This window comes from Phascolarctos cinereus, unplaced genomic scaffold (genome assembly GCF_003287225.1).
Source record: "Phascolarctos cinereus isolate Bilbo 61053 unplaced genomic scaffold, phaCin_HiC Scaffold_2;HRSCAF=192, whole genome shotgun sequence".
Lineage (NCBI taxonomy): Eukaryota > Metazoa > Chordata > Mammalia > Diprotodontia > Phascolarctidae > Phascolarctos > Phascolarctos cinereus.
Window position 1 is genome coordinate 49589533 of NW_027555625.1, and position 24470 is coordinate 49614002.

At 45.1% G+C, this 24470-nt stretch overlaps 1 protein-coding gene across 1 annotated transcript; it reads right to left on the bottom strand.

Moving 5' to 3' along the window:
- On the bottom strand, nucleotides 1-23531 carry DEF8 (differentially expressed in FDCP 8 homolog). The gene is made up of 12 exons (XM_020989105.2): nucleotides 23338-23531; nucleotides 17362-17496; nucleotides 13500-13597; nucleotides 11941-12090; nucleotides 10145-10286; nucleotides 9862-10026; nucleotides 8774-8901; nucleotides 8465-8578; nucleotides 6241-6321; nucleotides 5687-5827; nucleotides 4356-4465; nucleotides 1-3205 (listed from the first exon to the last, which is right to left on the bottom strand). Exons 2-12 carry the CDS (start codon nucleotides 17483-17485, stop codon nucleotides 3103-3105), a joined length of 1356 nt encoding a protein of 451 aa, XP_020844764.1. The 5' UTR covers nucleotides 17486-17496; nucleotides 23338-23531; the 3' UTR covers nucleotides 1-3102.
- Between the last annotated feature and the right edge of the window lie 939 nt (nucleotides 23532-24470).

Genomic DNA, 24470 nt, shown 5'->3' on the forward strand with positions numbered 1-24470 from the left:
TACACTTTAAAATTATTTAATAATACAGTAATTTGGATAATCAATACAACTGCTGAATCCATTTCTTAGGCAAGTGTTTGGGCACTTTGCTTGTCATAGAGCAGTCTGGCTTTGTGCTTACCAAAGGCAGATGCTGCCACAAGGCCTAGCCCCCTTTGTTTCCCTTGGAGGCATTTCCCATCTGTCTACAGAGAGAGCCGGTGTAATGCAGTGTCTGTTACATATACTAATTGACCCCTTGCTTATTTTTCCTTTGTAAATATGGTCTTTGGGACACTGGGGAAGATCAAAGAAAGTATTCTACTTATGGGACCCTTGATCTATGTTGAAAGTAGGGCTTATTCCACCAGGAGGAATAGCAAAGGAGGCAAGGTTCTTGAGGAAAGAGAGTAAACTCTTTCCAACAGTTGCTAACCTATTGATATTTTTGCGCAAAGTGTTGTGTTTTTTTTTTCAGGGTGGTAATCTTTTTCTACTTCTTATATGTTAGGAGAATCCCAATAACATACATGACCCTTATTGCAGAGTAAATCAGAAATCAAATTCAGTGATCACAAGTGTCATACAGAAAACAATTGTGGGGATTTGGGAATGGAGAAAAAAATCAAGGGGCATTTTAAAGTAGTCAGCTGATTCTTCCTCCCCCTTTTCTATTACAAAAGAGGATAGGGAAGAATGAGGTCCAATAACATAACATTTAGCACTCACATTGCACAATTTGTCTGCTAAAGTGCTTGACCAACATTAACTTTCTCACAGTCCCACCATGAGGTAGGTCAGTATTACTATCCCCGTTTTCCAGATGGGGCAAATTGAGACATACAGGTGAAGTGACATGCCCAAAGCTACAGAATTTGAGCAGATGAACATAACTCTGTGTTCTTGCCATGACATGCCCCAGCAGGGAACAGAGTGTAAATGGAGGAGGATTCATTAAGATTCAGAGACTTAACTGGGCCATGATCCTTTTGTCCAATTTGCAGTTTGGGCCAAGGAGCCACCTTGTCCTCTGCCTACACAAAACGTCCCCTCTTCTACTCTCATCAGGGAGGGAGATGGATGTCAGAAGGGAGCCATCCTGTCCTACAGCTACTTTTCTGACTTTATCTACCATATGTAATCAAGAACCAAAGCACAAGGCCAGCTCAAGCATAGTAATATATGCAGAGAAGGAAAAGGGGAGCAAAGGTCATGAAAATACCAGTGCTAGTCAAACAGATTGTAGCCAGATGCAGATATTCCACATGCTACTCCACCCAGTTCACTACAGCTAGAGGACACCACAGAAACCTGTAGATCTTTCTTCCATGTTCCTCCTTTGACCCAGATATGTACCTCTCTGATACAAAAGTGGATACTTTCCTATCAGTGATATAATGGGGATGTTCAGGGACTGACCTGAATGGAGTAGAGTATGGCTCTCCTTTTCAAGACACACTAGTTTTCTTCCTCCTCCAAGTATTTGGGACCCTCCCCCTTACTGGAGGGATCAGAAACTCAGCTATGGTCTCCATCAGAGGCTTTTCTACAGATAGAACAAATAATGCAGTATTGTGCCCCAGGCCCAAGAAATGAGAAAGCCTGGTGGAGAGGAAGGATGAGAGATAAAGAACAGATACAGCCTCTAATTCCACACTGAAAAATGGCTACCAAATACAAACATTCCTTACTGAAATTTTCCATCCCCATCCTCCACCTTGTCTCCTCCCCACTTATCTTTTGTGGAAGGGAATAAAGCAGCTTGCTCCCAGACTCAGGCCTTCTGTGAGGCTAGAAGTGGGACCGGCATGTCCTAGCTCTACATGTAAACAAAAAGACAAGTGCCAAATATTCAGGAAAGGCCTTGTGGTTTCCAACCCTGGTTTCCCCAGCCCCAGAGTCTTCCTCCATGGGGAACCAGAGTGGTAAGAACAAGGTTCCTGGCTGGCAATTTGGTCCAGAGAAATGTGAAGCTTGCCTTTTGTACAAAGTGTTCCATCTCTCTTTCTCCCCTAACAAACTTTTTGTCAGGCTTCACACAGTACGCAGAGCAGCTCCCAGCACTTATATCGTCTGGGGTCCAAGGCACCCCTTCTCAGGGTGCTGCTCTTCTCTTGCCCATATGGTGGCCTAGCCGGGAGCCAAAGACACAAGTTAAACTGAGCCAAAGAAGGAAGAATAGTTGTTATGCCACCCAGCAAGAGAAGCACCTATTTCCTCTGCCCTTGGCAGAGGTATGGGCAGAGGCAAGAAGGGTTAGATGGAGAAAGCAAAAATATAAGACAGTACCTATTGGCCCTGTAGTGCTTCTCCTTCCCTCAAAAAAGGACTTAGAAGAATAAGAAGGAAATTTCCCACTTGGCCAGGTGACTCTAGCAAGGACGTGGGGAGCAGGGCGATATTAGATGATAATTAACAGCCTTAGCCAATAAAACTAGCAGCCTCCGAAAGGCTAGAGGTCCCAGGGAGGGAGGTGGTGTGAGGGATATAGATAAAACCCCTTCCTTCCTTTCAGGGGAGCCGTGGACAATCTCAGGAAAGAAGTTCCTCACAACCTCAAGGTTTGGCGTTCTGATTAGCCCAGATTCACTGGGTATTACTGATTACCTTCCCAGTGTCCATGCTGGTAGCTCTAGAGGCAGAGCTTGGTCTACACACAGCTGTCTACACACAAAGCAGGAAGAGAAACCAAATAGGTCCCTGGTCACTGCATCCTGGGTCCCAAAGGGAAGCTGGGCTCTGCTTCCCTGGGGAGATGAGGACACCTTCCCCACACCCCATTCCTACCAATACAGTGGCTGAGACTAATGTGGATGCTGCTACCCCGTTAGACAACCTCATACTATAGTCCTGCCTAATAGTTGGGATGGCATCAGCCGTACAACATGGTACCCAAGAACCACCATCATTTCTTCATTCCAAAAGAGCCCTGTCCTCTGTGCTCTTGCATGGCTGTCCTTGTTTTGGTTCATGTCTCCAGCCCCACAGGAGGGAGAAGAGCCAGCAGCGTAGTTACTCCCTGAATCACTAGGGAATCTGTCTCCTTAATATTGTGACACCTTGTCTTTGGTGCTGGCAGTGGCTGGTGTGTTGGCAGGGCACTGGGGCAGGAGTGCCAGCATTCTAGGCCTCAGCTTCTGGACTGGGCTCCTGGAAGAGGGACTGTTTCCGCAAGTTCAACCGGGCACATTTGGGGCATGTGGTTGAGTTGTCATAGTAGCAATCCCTGAGTAATACAAGAAGAGAGGCAGAGGTATTCAGGTCAGCCTGGGGACTCTCAAAAGGAAACACTTGAGACAGCAGGGCCATGGGTACCTGGAAGATCTGATGCCTTTGCCACGTAGAGCAGGCTCACCATAACACTCCATGTCATACACCACCTAGCATTATCAGTGCCCTTTAAGGAGAAAAGCATGCCAGAGAGACGGAGCTGCTTTGGGTGGGCCAAGGGGGCAGAGTGACTACATCATTTCTCACAGCAATTTTCCTGGGCTGTTCCCCTTACCCTCAGTACCGGCTCCTAAACTTAGCAAAGTGGCTGCTAGAAGACATGAATTGCTGCAGCCTCAAGGCCACGTTTGGCCCCAAGGCCCCAGAATCCCCACCCCTGGCTTAACCTGATGACCCAATAGTAACGTGGGCACTAGCATTCCCACTCTGCTCCTGAGCCAGGGCCTGGTCATACTGGTTCTTTAATCACCAGTGACACTCGAACTCTCAGTCAGAAGGATCCTATCCCTTAAGAAACCAAAAGAATACTGAATAACAATTAACCCTATGTCCAGCCCAATATTTCTTGGTAACAATGATAGTTATCATTAATAAATAATGACATATAGAGAACTTTTTATTACCAGTTTTACCAAATGCTTTATACATGCCAACCCTTTGAGGTAATTAATATAAATATTATTGATGATGAATGATGAAACTGAGGTGTGGAGACTTGCTCAAGAGTGCAGAGCTGTGAGCTAATAGGGGCTGGAGCCCAGGTTCCTTTGACTCTTAACGACTGTGGCACTTAACATGATTTCAAAGGCATAGTACATCTGGCAGCATGGACTAACTCCTGTGTGTGTGTGTGTGTGTGTGTGTGTGTGTGTGTGTGTGTGTGTGTACACCTCTATTTTAGATCACTTTCCTTTCCTCCCAACCCCTCCCACACACAGAGTTCATGAGGGCAGGACTACAGGATTCTGAGAGTGAGCAAGTCCTGTTATAGGCTCCAGTAGGAAAAAACCTGGATGGAAACACAGTTTAGTAGACTGAGACCATAAACCATAAGGTCCTGCTATTCCAGGACTGAGTGTCAGGCCCAAAGAGAAAGTAAAAAAGCAGTATAGGCTAGGACAACAAGAGGCCAGGAAGGTTCCTACCTGTGGAATACAGCAGAGCAGTCTGTGCATACTGACGTGTGGCTGTCGAAGGGGAAAAGTACATCACCCTCTTTGCAGAGTTCACATACAAAGCCTTTGGCCTGACACCGCTAGGGATGGGAGGAGACAGTAACTGAGACAAATACAGAAGTAACTGAGACAAATACAGAGCAGGGCAGCCCCACCAGAAACCTCATCCCTGCTCAGGGCAAACATAATTTCCCCAGTCTGCTAACCTCTCTTATTCAATTCCACATGCACTTAATAAGCACCTACTTTGTGCAAAGAACTATGTGAAGTACTGAGGATACAAAGAGAGAGAGGGAGAGAGAGAGAAACAATCTTTGCCCTCAGGGAGTTTCTATTTTACCAGAAGTGGAGAGGATATAATATGTACAAATATATATGGAGGAATATTAAGTGCACAGGAGGGAAAAATGTGACCTAGTCTGAAATGGTAGGTGAGAGCCCAGATTGTGGAAGTCTTTAAATTCCAGTTTGGGGAGCCTGTGTTTTTATTTTAGTGGCAATGGGAAGCGACTGATGATTTCTGAGTAGAAGAATATGACACAATTAGACATGAATTTTAGAATATTAATCTAGTAGCCGTGTAGGGGATGGCTTGAAAAACCAATCAACTAGAAATAGGGAGATTCTCAGGCTACTGAAATAGCCCCGGTCACAAGTAATGAGGGTCTGAACTAGGGTAATGGCTATGTGAGTTGAGAGAGGGGCACATAATAGAGATTTTAGAGGCAGAATCAATAAGACTTTGTAATTGACTAGACATGAGAGAATGAAGTGTCAATGATGACTCTAAGATCTGAATTTACATCATTGGAAGGATGGTGGTATCCTCCACAGAAACAGCTAAATTAGGAGGAGGGATGGGTTTCAAGGAAAACATAACGAATTTTGTTTTGGACATGTGTTTGATTGGCCAGTGAGACATCCAAATACAGATATCCAATACACTACTGGTAAAACTTGATTGGAGTGCAGAAGGAATTGGGGCTGGATAGATAGATGTGGAAGTCTGCATAGAGATTGTGAATCAATCCATGGGATCTGTGAGTTTACTCACCTGCCACAAATACTAGCCTGGATACCTGCCCTGCCCCCTCTCTCCAACCACCCTCTTTTAGCTGTCATAGGACGAGAAGGGACTAGGAATTGGCCAGATCTGCCTTCCTTATGTTTGTTTAGTGGAGAACATTAACTCTGACCCACAAAGCTAGGGTTCAAGTGGCTTGTTATGTCAGGTCAGAGGAGTAATAAAAGCCCAAAAGGCAAGAGGCCACTCTCCTCTCCCTGCCTTGACCATGCCTCACCTCACAGTCCAGCTTGATGTGTTTGGCGAAAAGAGTATGGATCTCTGTCAGAGAGCAGCTGAGGCGGCCAATGTTGATGTCCACTAGGTCCTGCAGGGAGTACATCTCATCGTTCTCCACAAAGTGCTGCCGGTCCTGGAGCTGTAAGGCCAGAGCTGCTCTGGACTGGGAGTCCGGCTACTCACAGGTCACGTCCATCCTACTTACTGACATCCATTTCCTGCATAGCCTGGTCCAACCCCTGGGTCTTGTCATCCTAGGCAAACTTACCCAGCACTCCCTCAACCTCCTTAAGAGTAGAGAGTTGGCTAAAGGGGGAAGAGTGGAGACTCTAAGGGGTCTTACTACCTGGGCTCATTTGGTCTAGATGTCACAGAAGCCTCAAATGAGCAGAAATCAGTTGATTTAGGGGTATTAATATCACAGATGAGACGCCAGTTTGACCTATCAAGTTAAAGCAAACAGGCTACACCCCTGAGCGTGTCTACATACACGTGTGCTCTGTCCCGTGCGGTCTTCTCCCTTCCCATGGGCTTTCCCAGAAGTGGTCTGACCTGTAATAGCAGACGAGCTTCCATGGCCTCTTTGCAAGTGATGAAATATGGCTTCATGAGCAGGATATCCTGCCGCAGTTTCTGCAGAGAAGGTAGAAAAAATGAACCACCAACACCAGCAAACATCAGAGCCCTAGGAAAAAGTGATATGGTCAAAATTTTGGCACACTCACTTCATTTGTGGCTGCTCTTTCTCACCCTTACTCAAGTCTTAGAGAGGCAGCATGGGGTAGTGGACAGAGGGCTGACCTCAGAATCAGGAAGACCTAGGTTTCATTTACACACACACTGGCAGAATGACCTGGGCAAGCTGCTTAGTCTCTCAATGCATCAGGCAACTCAATAAAATGTAAAGTGCAGAGAAGGTACCAATCTGCATTAGTATTGGGAGTTCCCTACACCAATAGTGTCAAACTGAAATAGAAATGAATCCTTGCAGGCAGCATGCTTTATTTAGAAAACCACAAATTAACATGCTCTATGTTGTGTCATATTTTAATTTATTTCATTAAACACTTAAGAATTACATTTTCATGTGGTTCAGGCCATACTACAGAGTTTTGCTAATTGCTTTTGGCACCTACCTCTTTCCTAAACCCGATGGAATTACAGGGACAGCCCTCCCCCTCCCAAAAAAAGGCACCTATGCCTTAGAGCAGCAGTTCTCAAAGGAAGGTCTAGGGGCTGTTTGGAGACCCCAAGATCCTTTCAGTGGGTCCATGAGGTTAAAACTATTTTTATAATAAAACTAAGATGTCTTAATTTCAAATACAGTAAACAATAATAGATAAACAAAAGCTCTTTGGGGGAGACTTCTAAATCATTTTTATGAGTTTAAAGGAATTCTGAGATCAAAAAGTATGAGAACTGCTGCCCTAGAGGTCAACTCTGAGCATTCGTGTTTGCTCTATTCAGGGCACAATCACCCCCAAATCTGACGTTTTACTCTCATTTATCTCCACATCTAACCCAATATTAAGTCTTGCTAATTCTACTTCTCTTGCATTTACCCTCTGCATCCCTCTTCTCTCCATTCATGCAGCCACAGTCCTAATTCAGGGCCTCAACACAACTCGACTAGACTATCACAGTAATCCCCGAACGGTCTCTTTCCCGTACAAGCAATCATTTACCCAAAGTGATATTCTTAAAGCACAGGGCTAATCACGTCATTGCGCTACTCAAAAATGTCCTATGTGTACAGAAGACTGTAACACAAACACTTGGGAGTAGGCAGCTAGGTGGTGCAATGAATCTCTGGAGTATCAGGATGAGTTCAGATCTCACCTCAGACAATTACTGTGTGATCCTAGATCACTTCACCTCTGTTTGCCCTAATTTCTTCATCTGTAAAATGGAGATAACAGCAGTACTTACCCCTCAGTATTGTTGTGAGGTACAAATGAGGTAATAATTGTTAAGTGCTTAACACAGTGCCTGGCACAAAGTAAGTGCTGTATTTTGTTGTTGTTCAATTGTTTCAGTCATGTTTGAATCTTTGTGATCCTATTTGGGGTTTTCTTAGGCAAAGATACTGGAGTGGCTTGCCATTTCCTTCTTCAGCTCATTTTACAGATGAGGAAACTGAGGTAAACAGGGTTAAGTGACTTGCCCAGGGTCACCAAGCTAGTAAGTATCTGAGGCTGGATTTGAACTCAGATCTCTTGACTCTATCCACTGCACCACCTAGCTGCCCAAACCAGTTATCTGTTTGACTCTTAAGCCCTGTTTACAATCTGGCTCCAGACTGCCTCTCCAGGTGATTTACACACAACTCTCCTTCACATACTCTAAGTTCCAGCTAGACTGGCCTGGTTGATGATCCTTGCACAAGAGATTCCGCACAGAACCCCTTCCCATGCCTGGATTTCCCCTCCTCATCTCTGCCTCCTAGAATCGCTCACGTTCCCAAAGCCCCGCCCACCCAAGCGCCAGCTCTTTGCCCTTTCTACTCTTTAGCTATCGTTCTCCTCCCCTACCCATTACTCTGCATTTACTTTTTATACCTTTTGTTCTTATAGATTGTAGCATATCATTTCCTCACAATAGCATTTCAGTCCCTAGAAGACAAAAACTGCTGTTCTGTTTCTGTCACGTTACCCCCTAACACAGTTCCTGGCCCATAAATGCTTGCTGAATGAACAAATACCAAACTTGAAGAGATCAGGAATCAGGGGGCACCTGATCCAAGAGCCCTTCCTGAGGCTGGCCCTTCTGAGCTTACCCGGATCTCCACCAGCTCCTCCACATAGTTGAATAAGAGCGGGTTGATCTCCCGTAGTTTGAGCACTGGCCTGGACACCATCAGCGTGAGATAGCGCATGCTGCATCGAGATACCTAGGGGAGGACACCACCCTTACCACCCAATAATTGCCTCCCTGGGCTGTCGTCCCTTGGCCTGGGTGCGAGAAGAGAGTGATTCCCCCCTCCCACCCTCCCCTTCTTTTCTTTGATTCAAACAGCCCCACCTGCAATGGAAAGACAGGGTGGGACTTGGGGAAGTGGTCCAGGTGTCCAGGTGAGCCTCCTCACCTTCCGAGGCTCAAAGTCCCAGTTGTGGATGACTCGGGCAGGAATGACGGCCAGGTCATTCCAGTGGCAGTTACTGCAGTAATACTGACCAGTGTAGTCACACTGCCGAGCCTCACTAGGCACACCTCCTAGGGGGAACAAAACCAAATCAAAATATAAATAAAAGCAAATAAGATAAAACAATATATCAAAGCAAGGAAAAAGATATTTTTTAAAAAGGGACAGGGCCTAAATACTGCTCTCAAATCAATCAAGAGCTGACCTCAGAGATTCTCATTCAACTGCCTCCAGCTAATATCAAAGACAGTCAATGTTGAGACTCAAACCTAGGTCTCCTGACTCCTCCCAGTCCATTGTTCAATATACCAGGGGTTCTTAACCTTTTTAGTGTCATGAACCTGGTTTGGGGAAGCTTACGGCCCCTTCTCAGAATCAGATTTTTAAATACATAAAATACAATAAGCTTAAAAAGAAAACCAATTATATTGAAATATAAGTTCAAAGAGTCCATTTCTATACCATACTGCCTGTCCAACCTTATTTCTCATCGACTATACCTCAGTCTCCCCCAGGATAATCCCATCTATGCTAGAGCCAAACTTCAAACCCACTGAAACCGATTACCTCTGCCATACACATTTACTTATCCTTCTTCCTACCCTATCTCTCTCACCTCTATAAGTCATTTTTTCCCCTCAAAGCGCAGCTCAAGTCTCTATCTCTTCATCAAAGCCTTCCCTGAGTGACCCAGCCCTCAGGAATCACTCCCTCCTCAGAATTCCTATAATATATATTTTCATACCATGAATCTGATAGTTAACTTCTCTCTTATGGTATCAATGATCTTCTTAGGTCCCTGTCCTATCTTCTAAACTATATTATAAGCCTCTTGACAGCAAAGCCCACGTCTAGGATCTTTGTATCACAATCACCTAGTGCAATGGCCTTCCATATGTCTTATACTCAATCAGTGATTAAGAGGCCCTCCTATGCACTCCTGTTTCCCTACTCTCTTGCTGCCCTCCTCCTCCATCAGGATATACCAAGGCTGGAGCAATCAGTGGGATAGGCATATGGAGTACACTCACGTAGAGACACTGGTGCCCGGCATTCAGCACAGCGATAATCTTGACTATCTAGGCCAGTCTCTGGACAAATGTTCAGCTCATACTCTGCCTGGTGACTGACCTTCGAGCGGACACAGGGCTTGGAGATGAGATTCAGGCACTTGCTATGACATCGATAGTAGCAACCTGTAGAAGACAAGGTAGGAGGTAAGAAGACATAATGGGTCCCATTGAGCCTCATCAACTCCCAACTCCACTGTTTTTTCTCCCAGCCCCAGAAGGGCCTATGGTCCTGGTGCCTTACCTGTGCAGGTATACCATGTCTGGATCAGGCCCCAGATGATGGTGCTACATTTGTCACAGGTTTGCTTGACACTTTTGCTCTTTTCCTTGTAGAACCGGTGCTCAAGGAGCACACGGATATTGGGTTCATCTTCATTGGGATCCTATAGTACAGGAGCAGGGAACATAGGTGTATTAAGGGGCAGAAAGAAGAGATTCCCTGAGGTTCCTCTTGTCCCCTCTTCCTATCACAAACTGACTTCTCAGTTCATGCCCCTCATCTTTAAAGAAAAGATGATGCAGACCATCGGGCTATATTCAAGTTACTACTCTCTCCATGTTCCCAGGGACACTCACTCAGTGGGCTGGGACTAGGGGTCTGAAAAGTGGCTAATTTGTTTTGGATAAGGAACCCTGCAGAACCCTGGGAATCCCCAGCTGCCTGTAGATCTTTCCTGATGGTAGCAATTTGCCTTGAGCTCCCCTTGAACAATAAATAATAACTAATAATCATATTATGATTATCGGCTATGGACAAAGGGGCAGGTTATCTAGAAGAATGAGGTGATGCATGTACAAAAAATATTTATAGCAGCTCTTTTTGTGGTAGCAAAGAATTTGAATTGAGGGAATGCCCATCCATTGGGGAATGGCTGAATAAGTTGTGATATATGAATGTAATGGAACACTATTGTGCTATAAGAAATGATGAGCAGGCAGACTTCAGAAAAACCTGGAAAGACTTTTATGGTCTGATGCTGAGTGAAGTGAGCAGAACCAGAACATTGTACACAGTAACAGCCACATTGTATGATGATAAACTTTGATAGACTTGGCTCTTCTCAGCAATACAATTATTAGAGACAATTCCAAAAACTCATGATGGAAAATGCTGTCCACATCCAGAGGAAGAACTATGGAATCTGAATGCAGATGGAAGCAAACTATTTTCACTTTTTTTGTTTTTTCTCTCTTGTGGTTTTTCCCTTTTGTTCTGATTCTTCTTTCACAACATGACTAATGTGGAAATATGTTTAATATGATTGTACATGTATAACCTATATCAGATTGCTTGCTATCTTGGGGAGGGAGGAAGGGAGGGAGGAAGGAAAGGAGAAAAATTTGAAACTCAAAATCTTACAAAAGTGAATGTTGAAAACTATCTTTACATGTAATGGGGAAAAAAATAAAATACAATTAAATGGGGGGAAAAAAAAAGAAATGAGGTAATGGTTCCTGTCAGATTACATCTAGGATAGTGCATTCAGTTGTGGGTACCCCATTTTAGGGAGGCCATCAACATTCTAGGGAGTATATCCGGGGGGGCAAAGGGGCTGAGGACGGTGCCATACAGGCACCAATTGGAAGAAAGGGGGCTGTTTATCCTAGAGAAGAGAAATCTCAGTGGGGAAATGAGTGGTGAGTATTTGAAGGGCTGGCATGTGTAGAAGGGTTTACACTTGTTCTGCTGCATCCCAGAGGATCCAACTAGGACGAAGGAGCAGAAGTGACAGAAAGCCAGATTTCGGCGGCTTCGTGACAGGATAAAACTTTACAATGAAGGTGGTCTGAAATCGGAATGGAGGTTCCCCTCCCTGAGCTCCTCTAGGGAAGGCTAGCCAGCTACACAGCGGGCATGCTGCAAAGGGGGTTACTGCTAAGTTCGGGTCAGGCTAGATGAAACCTGAGGTTTCTCTCAGTTTTGTGCCAGAGCACGTACGAAGCAGATAAAGTCAGCAGCCGCTCCCTCTGGACTCTGCCTTGTGGCTCCAAGGTACACAGGACTCTCAGTGGGAAGGGATGGGGGTAAGCACACACCTTCAGCTCCTGGAGCTTTAACCTCAGGTGGATCAGCCTCACGACAGCATCCTTCTGCTTCTCGGAATGCTCCGGCAGCTCCAAGATCACCTGCTTGCACTCCTCGATGGCTTGCCGAAGTTGCTCAATGTCTGAAGCCAGGAAGAGACCCTGACCAGACAGGGCTTAGGGTCAGAGGTGCCTCTATCACCCCAGCCCCTGCACGTGCATCTTCTGAACTCAAGTCAGCAAGCGCAGAACACCCTCTAACAATGCCTGGAGCTGTGGACTATTGGCTGTCAGGGCCTCAGGGCTGGGAGGCCCCTTCCTTACTCTGTTAAACCAAACTCTGATCCTCAACAATCTCTAGTAGTTCTATATATTCATGAGACCTATTGGCCAAAGTCATACATTCTAGTGCCTACAACTGGAGAGAGGCAGCCTTAGAGTCACAGAGCTCAGAGGAGAAGTCAGATGTGGTCCCCCAACAGAGCACATCTGCGACACTGCGTTCAATTCTGGGCACCACATTTTGGGGAGGACGCCAAAACACTGGAGTATATTCAGAGGAGGACTACCAAGAGGGCAAGGGGCCTAGGCATGTTGCCATTTAAGGATCAGTTGGAGGAAATGGGGATGCTGAGCCTGGAGAAAATAAGTCTTGGTTGGGGTGGGGACAGGATATCAGGTACGTGAAGGGTGGTCATATGGAAGAAGGATTATATTTGTTTTGATGATCCAACATAATTGCCTCCCGTTATAGAGGAGGAAATGAGGCCCAGCAAAGGAAAGGGACTTGCTGAAGATCAGATAGTGAGTTAAATCCAATTCAACAAGCATTTATTAAGTGTCTACTACTATGTGCCAGGCACTGGAGATAAAAGTCCCTTGTCCTCAAGGAACTTAGAGTCTATGAGGAGGGGAGGAGGGCCTACATGGACATAGAAAATTAAACATCAAAATTCATATGCAATAGGGTGAATCAGGAATGGCCTCTTGCGAGAGGTGGAACTTCATATGGGCCATCAGAAGGAGCTAGGGATGAAAGTAAGAAGGGAGCAAATTTCAGCCATGAGGCATGGCCTGTGAAAAGGACTGGTAGCAGGGTTTGGACTAGAACCCAGGGCTCCTGCCCTTACAGTCTAGTGTAGTCAGCAGGAAGGGATGGGGGATAAGGTTCTCCCTCCTTCCCGGATCTACTCAGGTCAAGGAAGAGGCCACTGGGAAAGTGTGGAGACTGAAGGTGGCCCGGAAGGAAAAGTGAAATCGTGATAGTCCAGGGTACTTTGCCTTTTTGTGTGCTGGACCCCTTTGGCAGTCTGCAGAACACTATGGACCCCTTCTCAGAAAGCTTACAAAGGAAACCAATTATATTGAAATAGCAAGTTCATGGATCCCCTCAGGTTAAGAACTCTTGGACCAGGGACAATACATGAAAGGACCAGAGATAACAGACACTCAGAATCTGGCAACACCAGAATCCTTTGCTTTGGGGAGAAGGAGAAGAAACTCCTGTTCCACACCAACAGGAGCCCAAGTGAGTTTTCAGTAGACAGATTTCACCACCCAGGGGTACATACCACAGGACGAGAAAAGTGGTCTTCAGCCAAGCCCAGATCCATCATGCGTTCAGTACACCTGAACTCTGGTTCCTGATGGGGCTGATCCAGTGGTGAATCTGCAATGGGTCACAGAAAGGGGGATAAACCAAAACATCTGACCTTGTTGTTTTTGGCTTTCTTCCCCCAGTCTTTAAGATTCCAAGTCTTTTAATCAAGGGATTGATTTGTTTCAGTACCCAAACCCAGAGCATCCACTAGAGCTAAAACCCGCATTCTAGCTGAGTTTGGGGCTTTTGAGCTCTAGACTCCTGATCCTTCAGGACCAAGGAGAGCTCCTTTCCTACCCCCTCCATTTCCAAATCCTTTTTGGCAGCCTTTTTTTAGAGCTTAGCTCCCTGTATTCACCAGGTTTTATTTAGCTAAGTCCCCAAGGGCAGAGGGCAAAGTCATGAAGGGCATTGGACACTAGACTAGAGAAGTAGAACCAACCTTTCTTTCATGCTTGCAAGCAGAACTGGGCTGCAGATTACTACTGTAAGGAAGCAAGAGAGGGCATAGAAATGTATGTGCCCCTAGGGAATTATGGATTTTTTAAAAAGTTAAACATTTATTGAATATTCAATCATAAAGATGTTATTTTTATTCATCAAAGAAACAAATCTAACTAAACTTAATTTTATTTAAATTAACAGCTAAACTTTATTTAAAAAAATAGGAACTTTCCCAAGGGTTCCTTTTCATTAAACCCTTCCCTTCTCTTTTCAGCCTTATAGTCTTAGCTAAAAAAGGCATCTTTCCAACTAGACCCTGATCCCCTAGTCATTCATTTTGCCATGAAGTATAAGTAGTATACTGGAGAGGGAAATGGCAAACCATGCTAGTATCTTTGCCAAGAAAACCCCATGGACAGTATTGGTATGCACGTGGACAGTGTGGTGGTCCACAAGGACCCCGAAGAGTCCGACATGACTGAATGACTGAACAACAATGAGTGGTGTAGGTCAAGGACCAATGACCAGAGATGACCTTTTAAAAACTGTCACTTTTGTGGAGGGCCTCAAAACAACCAAGCCATGCCTCCTTCCTTTTCCCCAACAAGAGCCTCAGAAAGGCAGCAGAAGGTAGGCGAGTAGGAAACAGGGAAAGGAAGTGGTGGCAGCAGCGGCAGTAGCAACCAAGTGTCCCCAAGGACTGATAAAGACCCTACTTCCCCTGGGATCCTGGGCAGCCTCCCCATGACAAGACAGCTATGGGCAATGAGACTGTGTTTGAACACATGTGGTATGTGCAAGTGCCCATGCATGCGCTCTCGCATGCTCACACATATGTGCGCGCACATGCGCGCGTGCGCACACACACACACACACACACACACCCCTATGAGGGAAGGCAATTCTCTTTCTTTCCCCAGCCCAGAGCTTGACATGACACAAACCATGGCCTGCCATACAAGTGACAGCAGCCTACAAAGTGTAACTTTTAAATGATCCAAGATAATTCCAAAAGACTGATAATGAAGAATGCTACCCACCTCTTGACAGAGGGGTGACTGGACTAAATATGTAGAACAAGATATACATTTTTGGACTTGGCCAATATGGGCTCTGTTTTGTTTGACTATGGATATTTATTACAAGGGTTTGGCTTCTTACCACCCACTACCCCCAAGGAAGATGAGGGAGAGAGAATAAATTCCTAATAATAGAAAAAAAAAGAAAAAAAGAAAATTATGAAAATGCATATGTTATTTGGGAGGGGAAAGTGGGCCCTGGGCCACCTTCTCCCATTAGTAACCCTACCTATAATGGTTGGTCAGATAAGCTAATCATCTTGGAAGCCATACAGTCAGTAGAATGTAAGTTCTTTGAGGACGGAAACAGTGTTCATTGTGTCTTTGTTCCCCTGGTGCCTAGCACAGTCCCTAGTGGGTACTTAATAAATGTTTGCAGAAATAAAGAGATAAAATACAGGTTTAATCAGGGGTCGTGGAGGGGATGGTAGGAGACAGCAGGTAAGTACCAGAACGAGGTGGTCCAGGAAGAAGGATAATGAACACTGATTTCACTGGTTTCACCATTTTGAGTAATGAATGCATTCTGTGGGGCTATAGACATGCCCTCCCCTTCTGCCTCCTCCTCCCCAGCAGGGACCCTACAAGAATGAACCCTTCTCCCAGCTCAGGCCACTTCTTCTCTGTGAGAAGATATTTGCTCTGTTCCTTCCCAGACCTGTTGTGCAGGAATCCTGAGGATAAAAAACTGCCCCAGCTGTGTCCGCCCAGAGGGAAGGGGCCTTCCTGGGTGCTGTTTCTCCAAAGGACAGCTGATTCTCCTTTTCTAACCAGCTGTCATGAAAGCAAAGTGAACTACTGATTACTTGTTATTAAAGATGAACCAGGAACAGAGATAAATGGAATCCCAAATAATCTCCAAATTCCACCCCTTCCACCCCTAGAGTTGACATTTTTCTCTTCTTATTCCTTCCCTTCTGGTGAAGAGGCCGTAATAGCCCAGGCGGGACAGTCATTGCTGTGAATTTAAGAGTCAATAGTCCAGAGGTTCAATTCAATTCAATTCAACAAACATTTATAAACGTCAACAATGCCAGACACTTCGCCAGGTACCAGAAATGCAAAGACATAAGAAAGATCAGGCCCTGCTCTCAAGAAGATTACATTCTATTAGTTCAAAGTAACACGTAAAGAGAAATAAATGCAAAATCCGGACAAAGTCTATCAGGGTTTTCTTTGCTGGGGAGGGTACTAACCACTGGACAACAACTGGCATTTATTTCGTTCCTACAATGTGTCAGGCACCATGTAACTACTTTACAAATATCTGCTATGATCCTCACAACAGCCCTGGGAGGGAAGTGCTATCATTATCCATATTTTGAGGAAACTGAGGCAGCCAGAGGTTAAGTGACTTGCCCAAGGTCATACAGCTACTAAGCCTTCCTAAAGGAAGCAGTCCTTGAGCTGAGCCTTAAAGGAAGCTAGAGATTCTTTTTTCTTAACAACAACAAAAAAAGAATAAATGAATAAAAATCTTATTTTTTATTGCTATCTTTTCTATATCACCTCAGTTTCAGAATACATCCATTTCCCCCACCACCACCTACCCAGCCATCACTTATAACAAATATAAAAAAAAAAGAGTGGGGGGAAGCAGTTCAACAAAGCTATCACATCTACTGTGTCTGGCAGTAGCTGTAACATTTCATATCTATAGCCCCCCACTTCTGTAATGAAAGAAGGGAGGTTCATTTTCCCAACTCCTTGGGGCCAAGCTTGGTTATTACAATTGTAATGTTCAGTTGGGTTTCTTTTTGTTCTTTCTTTTTATATTGTCAGAGTCATTACTTATATTGTTTTCCTGGCTTTACTTAGGAAACTAGGAGTTCTGATTGGAGTGGTGGAACCTGGATCCCAAAGCCCAGATGTCAACATCCCATAAGTTCTACCCTAGGTAAAGAGGGATGGCACTCTAGACCTAAGGAAGGAGGACATCGGGCGCCATCTTGCTCCAGTGGCCCAAAGATGTTCCTTCTGAGTCAAGGGCTGGGAGTCGGCACAAGAGTTAGCAGCCAAAGCTAACCTGGACAATGGGCCAGAGTAAGGCAGAGAAGGGAGTAGAGGATGTAGTCCTCAAAGGATTCATAGATTTGGAGCTGGAAGGGACCTTAAAGGCCACTGAGTCTAACCCTCCCATTTTACAGATGAAGAAGTTGAGGCTTAGAGAGATGAAGTGACTTAGCTCATGTCACTACAGCTGAGCCAAGATTTGCACCCAGGAGTTCTCACTTCAAATCCAGGGTTCTTTCCGTTGTCCTCTGCTACCTCCCTATGGGCTCCTCTCCCCTTCAAGCACAGAGTACTCACCTTCAGGAGAGGGGTCCTCAGGCTCCTTGTCAGCCCTCTGTTCATGCTGCCCACCAGGCAGCTGCTTGTTGAAGGGGTTGAGGTGGCCTTGTCGAAAGCGAGCCAGCTTCTCATCATATTCCATAGCAGTCCAGCCTGTGGAGACCACACCAAGGCAGCCGTGAAGGAAAAAGCCCTTCGGAGCTCCCGGCTTTGCACAGAATATGAAACCAGCTTCCAAGGCTGCACTTCACTCCAAATGTCCCAAGTTCCCTTTCTGAGCCATGAAGGTACAGGCTGCAGTTCCCAAAACTGCTCCTCCCCCCTTTCACTTCCCCTGGGGCAATCTCAGGATGAGCCACCTTCAGAGAACAACTCAAAAAACTAGCCTGCCTTCTCTCTTCTTTCCCCCAACCCTAGGACAAGAAGTTCCATAGAAATGCTGGCTACTGAAAAAAAAAGTCAAGTCAGCAAGTATTTATTAAGCACCTGCTATGTGCCAGGCCCTGTGCTAAGCATTGGAGATACAAAGAAAAGCAAAAGACAGTCCCTGCCCTCAAGAAGCTCCCACTCTAACTGGGGGAGCCAACATGCAAAGGAGCTATAGACAAAGTAAACTTGGAAATAAGCAACAGAGAGAAGGCAAGGGAGACAGTCAATGAAAATGCAGAGTTAAAACCTGAAATCAGCGAGGTTGTAGAGTAACTCTTGCTATCCTCCATTCACTCAGAGACTCCAAATTGCTAGAAGCCTGAGCAGAAGCATGAATGACAACAACAGACCAGTTCTCTGGAACTAAGCCTGAAGCTCAGGGATTTGAATCCACAGCCTGAGAAACAGCAAGCCTGCCTTCTCCCCAGAGCTCTAACCTAGCCAAGATGGGTCACAAGAAGCCTTTACATCACCCCACTCAGTCCCAGCTAGAGAACACAACTGGAAAAACTCTGTTCATTTCAAATGTTCTCTCTGGAACAATCATTTATTCTCTGTCTCTCTTTCTGACCTAGACAAGATTCACCATCCCAACCTTTTTGTAAAAAAAAATTATAACTTATTATAATAAGCTTAATAATAATTTCTTTTTTTTACCTCAATCTTTTTCTTTTTTATTTATTTAGTGTTTTATTTTCCCCCAATTACATGTAAAAACATTTTAAAAATTTTGAGTTCTGGGGCAGCTAGGTGGCTCAGTGGATAGAGCTCTGGCCTTGGAGTCAGGAGGACCTGAGTTCAAATCCAGTCTCAGGCACATGACACTTGCTAGCTGTGTGACCCTGGGCAAGTCACTTAACCCCGATTGCCTCACCCCTCAGAAAAAAAAGAAGAAAAAGAAGAAAAATTTTGAGTTCCAAATTCTCTCCCTCCCTCTCCTCCCCCCTCACTGAGAAGGCAAGCAATTTGATATAGGTTGTACATATGTAGTCGTGCAAAACATATTTCCATATTAGTCATTTAACAATCATTTCAACAAGTACAAACAAAATAAGGAACAGAATCCCAAGGAAAGCCATAAAATCTAAAATATTTATATTTGAACAAACAAAAAAGAACTTGAAAACTTTCACAAAATAATTATTTGCTAGGTCCCCTTCCTATCTCTTCATCTCCATTTGCATCTGTGGTTGATGGTGTTTTTAAAAAAATTCTACATAGGGGCAGCTAGGTGGCACAGTGGATAGAGCTCCCCTGTTGGAGTCAGGATGACCTGAGTTCAAATTTCACCTCAGACACTTGACAGTTACTAGCTATGTAACCCTAGGCAAGTCACTTAACCTGAATTGCCTCATCCAAAAAAAAAAAAGCTATGTAGACAATAATGTGTATATTCTTCTAAGGCCATTTCCTTCATTTTGCGTTGCTTTATGGAAGTCTTTCTATAGGGGCAGCTAGGTGGTACAGTGGATAAAGTGCAGGATCTGGAGTCAGGAAGACTCATCTTCCTGAGTTCAAACCTAGCCTCAGACATTTACTAGCTGTGTGACCCTGGACAAGTCACTGAACCCTGTTGGCCTCAGTTTGCCCATCTGTAAAATAGGCTGGAGAAGGAAATGGCAAACCACTCCAGTATCTTTTCGAAGAAAACCCCAAATGGGGTCATAAAGAGTAGGACACGACTAGGGGCAGCTAGAGCACTGACCCGGGATTCAGGAGGACCTGAGTTCAAATCCAACCTCAGATACATAACACTTACTAGCTGTGTGACCCTGGGCAAGTCACTTAAACCCATTGCCTAACCCCCCCTTCCAAAAAAAAGAGTGGGACATGACTGAAAAGACTGAACAACAGATGTTTTTTCCAAAATGCATTCTCCACCACTGCCATTGTGACAGCACCATAATGTTCCTTTCCATTCATACATGTACTTCAGCATGTGGTCTATTAAGTACATGTTTATTCAGCCATTCTCCCAATAGTGAAACGAAAAGGTGACTTCCAGTTTTTTTCACTCATACACATAAGGCAACTAAATATTTTTGAACAACTAACAACCTATTGCCTTGTCTTTGGACATCTCCTGCCTAAGGTGGATGGGACTGTGACTTTACCACCTCTCAAATACTGCCTAAAATAGAGGAAATAAAATTCTTGTGGCTTATCACATCACTGAGAAATGAATCGAATGCCTTCATTCTTTAACAGCCCAAGTTACAATCAAAGACAATTTTTATGGTCAGAAAAAAGATGCCTCAGAGATCATCTAGGACAGCATCTTAATGTAAGAAATGGGAGGAGGGGAACAATCCAGAGAGGGTAAGTGACTTGCCTGCCATCACACAGTCTGGACAAGAACCTTGCTTTCTGTTTGTCCAGTAAGGTGGGTCTATGGGGGAGAGGGAGTTTCAGCATCTTCACTCCACACGTGAGTTGGAGGTCAGTTAGTGCCTAATAGAGGTTGGGGGAATGATTTTTTCTTCAGTTTCAGCATCCTATTAATTTCACTTCCACTGACAAATCATTTCCAGTATCATCATTTCCAGCTCCCTCACCAGCAGCCATGCCTCCAGACCAGAAATCAAAGAACAGGAAGATTTAACCCTTTATGTCTGGAATATCTGCCCAGGGGCCCCACAGTGTTGACTGGGGGCTGCTGCTTCAACCGTTCATTATATAATAATAATTACAATAACTTCAGTAACATTGTCTTATTTGATCCTCATAACAACCCTGGGAGGTAGGCACTATCATTATTCCTATTTTACAGATGAAGAAACTGAGGTAAATAGATTGACCTGCCCAGGGTCACACAGCCAGTAAATATCTGAGGTGGATTTGAACTTGAGTCTTCCTCACTCAAAGTCTAGCACTCAATCCACTGTGCCACAAACCTAGTACATTATTTCACTTTATTCATCAGCCTCCATGCAGCTTACTACCAGTTGAGTTCCCTTTCTTCCCACTCCATCCTTTCTAGTCCTGCAATTACAATCAAATTAACTGTCATTGTTCCTAAAAGACAAGTGACAATCTACTTTCCTTGTGGCCCCACTCACCAGTGTTCCAAATCAAAATATCCCTCCTGGACCACTGGTTCCCAGTGTAGTACACATGTTCTCCCAGAGGATGAAGGACAAACAACAATGTTCTCCCCCATTAAAATGTAAGTTCCTCGACAGCAGAGACAGCCTTCTATTCTGTTTTTGTATGACTAGCTCCCCAGTGCCCAGCACTATACGTGGCACATGCTAAGTGCTTAATAAATTTATTATTTCATTATTTCATTCATTCCTGCCATTCCAACTGCTATGCCTGAGCATTCCCTTCCTCAGATGTTCCAGAATGACAATACTCTAAAACCCTGCCTAATGTGAGGACCAGCTGGTTATGGTCTTGCGAGGGTGGGGAATTTGCTGACTATGCTCAGGACTTACTCCTTTTTGATCTAAACTTTTCTCTTGAACCCTGGTCAACCAATAAATGCTGATTAAGCACCTACTGTATGCCCAGCACTGGGCTAAGAGCTTGGGATACAAAGAAAAGCAACAGATAGTTCCTGCCCTCAAGGAGCTCATAGTCTAAACATGCAAACAACCATGCCCAAACAACATAAATGCAGGATAAATTAGAGATAATCTCAGAGAGAGGGCAGTAGCAGTGTGGGGCCTAAGAAAGGCTTCCTGTAGAAGGTGGGATTTTGAAAGAAGCCAGGGAGCCAGGAAGTGGAGATAGGGAGGGCAAGATTTCCAGGTATGGGGGACAGTCAGGGGAGAAAGGTGGTAAGGGGAGACATGGGCAGGGGTATATTTTTACTTCAGATTCATAAAATTTAGAACTGGAAGTAACCTTAGAGACCACCTAATTCAACTTGCTTATTTTTCAGGTGAGAAATCAAATCATAGCCCAGAGAGGTTAATGACTTTCCTGTGGTCACACACAGCTAGGATTCAAACTCAGGTCTTCCAAGAAAAGGGATTTTCCAAGGGATCCTTTGGAGCTGACGCTGTTTGATAGTACACGAAGGAAAAATGAAGCCAAGTGAATCAAAAGTATTTCTTAAGTGCCTACTTCATGCAAGGCAAACTATGTTCTTTCCCCACTCCCACAAGGGAACCCAAACCTGACCTTCCTCTCATCTTCATCTTTGCCTGGGGGGAGGGGGGGAGATGACTCGGCAGTTTAAAAAAAATCACGTTGTTAGTTAAGTTGACAGTTGGACCAGACAAAACACGCTGGACAAGAATACAGCAGCTGCAAAGGGTGACTTCACAGAGATGCAATCGAGATGTCCCCTCCCTTGTCCTTCCGGTCCCTGAACCAAAACAAGTAAATTCCAAGCAGGGCCTCTATTGGTACACACTAATGTGGCATGTTATTATGACAGCAACACCTCCAGGTCATCGGAGCAGTCAAACGATTCCTCTCATTCATTCATTACAGCTGGAATCAAAGGTTGTAAGTGTCCAAATTAGGCTCCCGTGTGCAATATGACAGGGCTTTCTTTAAAAGCGGTTTTCTGACCAAAACATCATCACTAAAAATTGTTACGTGACGATATATGCTCAGGATGCTCTGTCATCTCCTGACTCCAAAGTGGGCAGGGCCTTAGCCTGATGTATTTAGAGGATCAAATTTCCTGCACTATATCACCATCAACAAATACATAGGAAGTTTCTACTTTGCAGGAGTCTGAATGAGCTCACTGCTCTTACATGCTCACTCTCTTAGGTACCCAAACGTATGAAGTATTAGGACCTGAAGTTCGGGGACAAGATGAGAGGGGGAGGAACACTGAAGAGCTGAGTTCCGCAAAAAGCAGAAAAGGACTGATAACCTCAAGCCTCAAGGCTTCTAGCTGCGTAACCAAAGACATAATCCCCAAGCCTCAGTTCCCACAACTGTAAAGGAGGGATGATAATACCACTCCATCACTAATTAGCTTGCAGTCTAGTAAAGAAAGTGTTTCTTAAACCCTTCGACGTTACCAAAATATGATAATGTCATTAAACCCTGAGCCTTTATAAGCCAGGGTTCAGGACTGAAGGAGTGGGGTGCCTCATAATTCTTTCGCTGTGACTCCTGCACTGCAAAGACCCCTTCTCTCGTCAGGCTCCCCACCTCCCCATACCCAGTGCAGCTCCGGTCCCGAGGTAAACCCCAGCCCCGAGGCTGTTAACGAGATCAGGGTGCCAGGACACCAGAGCCCCTCTCTTGGGTCTTTTTCTTGTGCCTGCCCAATTCTGCACCCCGACCCCGGGGGCCTTCAGGCCAGGGGGGAAGGTGGGGTGCAGCGGGACTCTCTAGCGCTTTGACTACAGTGGTCCCAGGCTGGGCCGCCAGCATCCAGAAGGGAGGAGGGGAAAGGAAGAAGAAGGGGGAAAGAGGGGGGAGAGGTGAAGGAGGAGAGGAGGAAAGAAAGGAGGAAGGAGAGGGGGGAGGAGAAGGGGGAGGGGAAGAAGGGGAGGGGAAAGAAAGAAGAGGGGAGGAGGAAAGGGGTGGGGCAAAGAGGGAGGTAGAAATCTTCCCTACATCCCCCCTCCAGCAGCCGTCCTGCACACTTACCCGAGCATTGCCCGCAGCCCCCAGATCCCGGCGCTGCTGTTACTGCTGCTGAGGCGGCTGCTGCTGGTCCCCCCAGCCCCAGGTCCGCCGGCTGCTAGCGCTGCCGCGGCAGTCGCTACTGCTGTTTGCTCTTGCCACAGCTGCTACCGCCGCGGCCGCGCCTGCTACATTGTAATATTAGCTGTCCCGGGGAGCCGAGATGAGGCAGCCCCAGCGTCCCTAGCCCAGAGAGGCCGCCTCCGTCAGCTGGGCTCGGGCCATGCTGCCGCCTCAGGCCAGGAGGGCTACTTACACGCCTTCTTCCTGCCTTTCAAACCTCTCTCCCTTCAAGAGGTGACCTCCACCTGGAACGTCGTCCTTCCCTAGGGGCCAAATAAAAACCTCAGGCTATTCCATTTAAAAGAGAGTACAATTTAGCCCCAAAGAAGAGCTAAGAGATAACACCCTCCTTTTGCAGAGATGAGAAAGAGACAGAGAACACTGCATTTAAGTCAGGTTTGGTTGCTTATGTTGGTTAGTTTTTTCTTCTTTTTAAAATTAATTTTATTAATTTATTTGCTTTTAGTTTTCAACGTTCACTTCTATAAGATTTTAAGTTCTAAATTTCCTCCTCCTCCCTCTGCTCCCACCTCTCTATGATGGCATGCAATCTGATGTTGGCTATACATGTACAATCACATTAAACGTGTTTCCATATTGTGTTGTAAAGAAGAATTAGAACCAAAGGGGAAAACCATGAGAAAGAAGAAACAAACAAAAAAAAAGGAGAGAGAGAAAATTGTTTGCTTCAATCTGCATTCAGACTCCATAGTTCTTTCTCTCGATGTGGATAGCATTTTTCCATCATGAGTCTTCAGAATTGTCTTAGATGGTTGCATTGCTGAGAAGAGTTAAGTGTATCAAACTGGTCACTGCACAATGTTGCTGTTACTGTGTACAATATTCTCCTGGTTCTGCTCACTTCACTCAACATCAGTTCATGTAAGTCTTTCCAGGTTTTTCTGAAGTCCACCTGCTCATCATTTCTTATGGAACAGTAGTATTCCATTACATTCGTATACTACAATTTGTTCAGCCATTCCCCAATTGATGGGCATCCCCTCAATTTACAATTCTTAGCCACCACAAAAAGA

What these genes read in the sequence shown, in the direction of transcription:
- DEF8 (XM_020989105.2), bottom strand. Translation starts at nt 17,485, where the DNA reads ATGGAATATGATGAGAAGCTGGCTCGCTTTCGACAAGGCCACCTCAAC. An exon ending in CCGGGCACCAGTGTCTCTAC is followed by an intron (nt 8,902 to 9,861) that starts GTGAGTGTACTC and finishes TGTTCCCCCTAG; the next exon opens with GAGGTGTGCCTAGTGAGGCT. An exon ending in TGCTCTGCTGTATTCCACAG is followed by an intron (nt 3,206 to 4,355) that starts GTAGGAACCTTC and finishes TGTATTACTCAG; the next exon opens with GGATTGCTACTATGACAACT.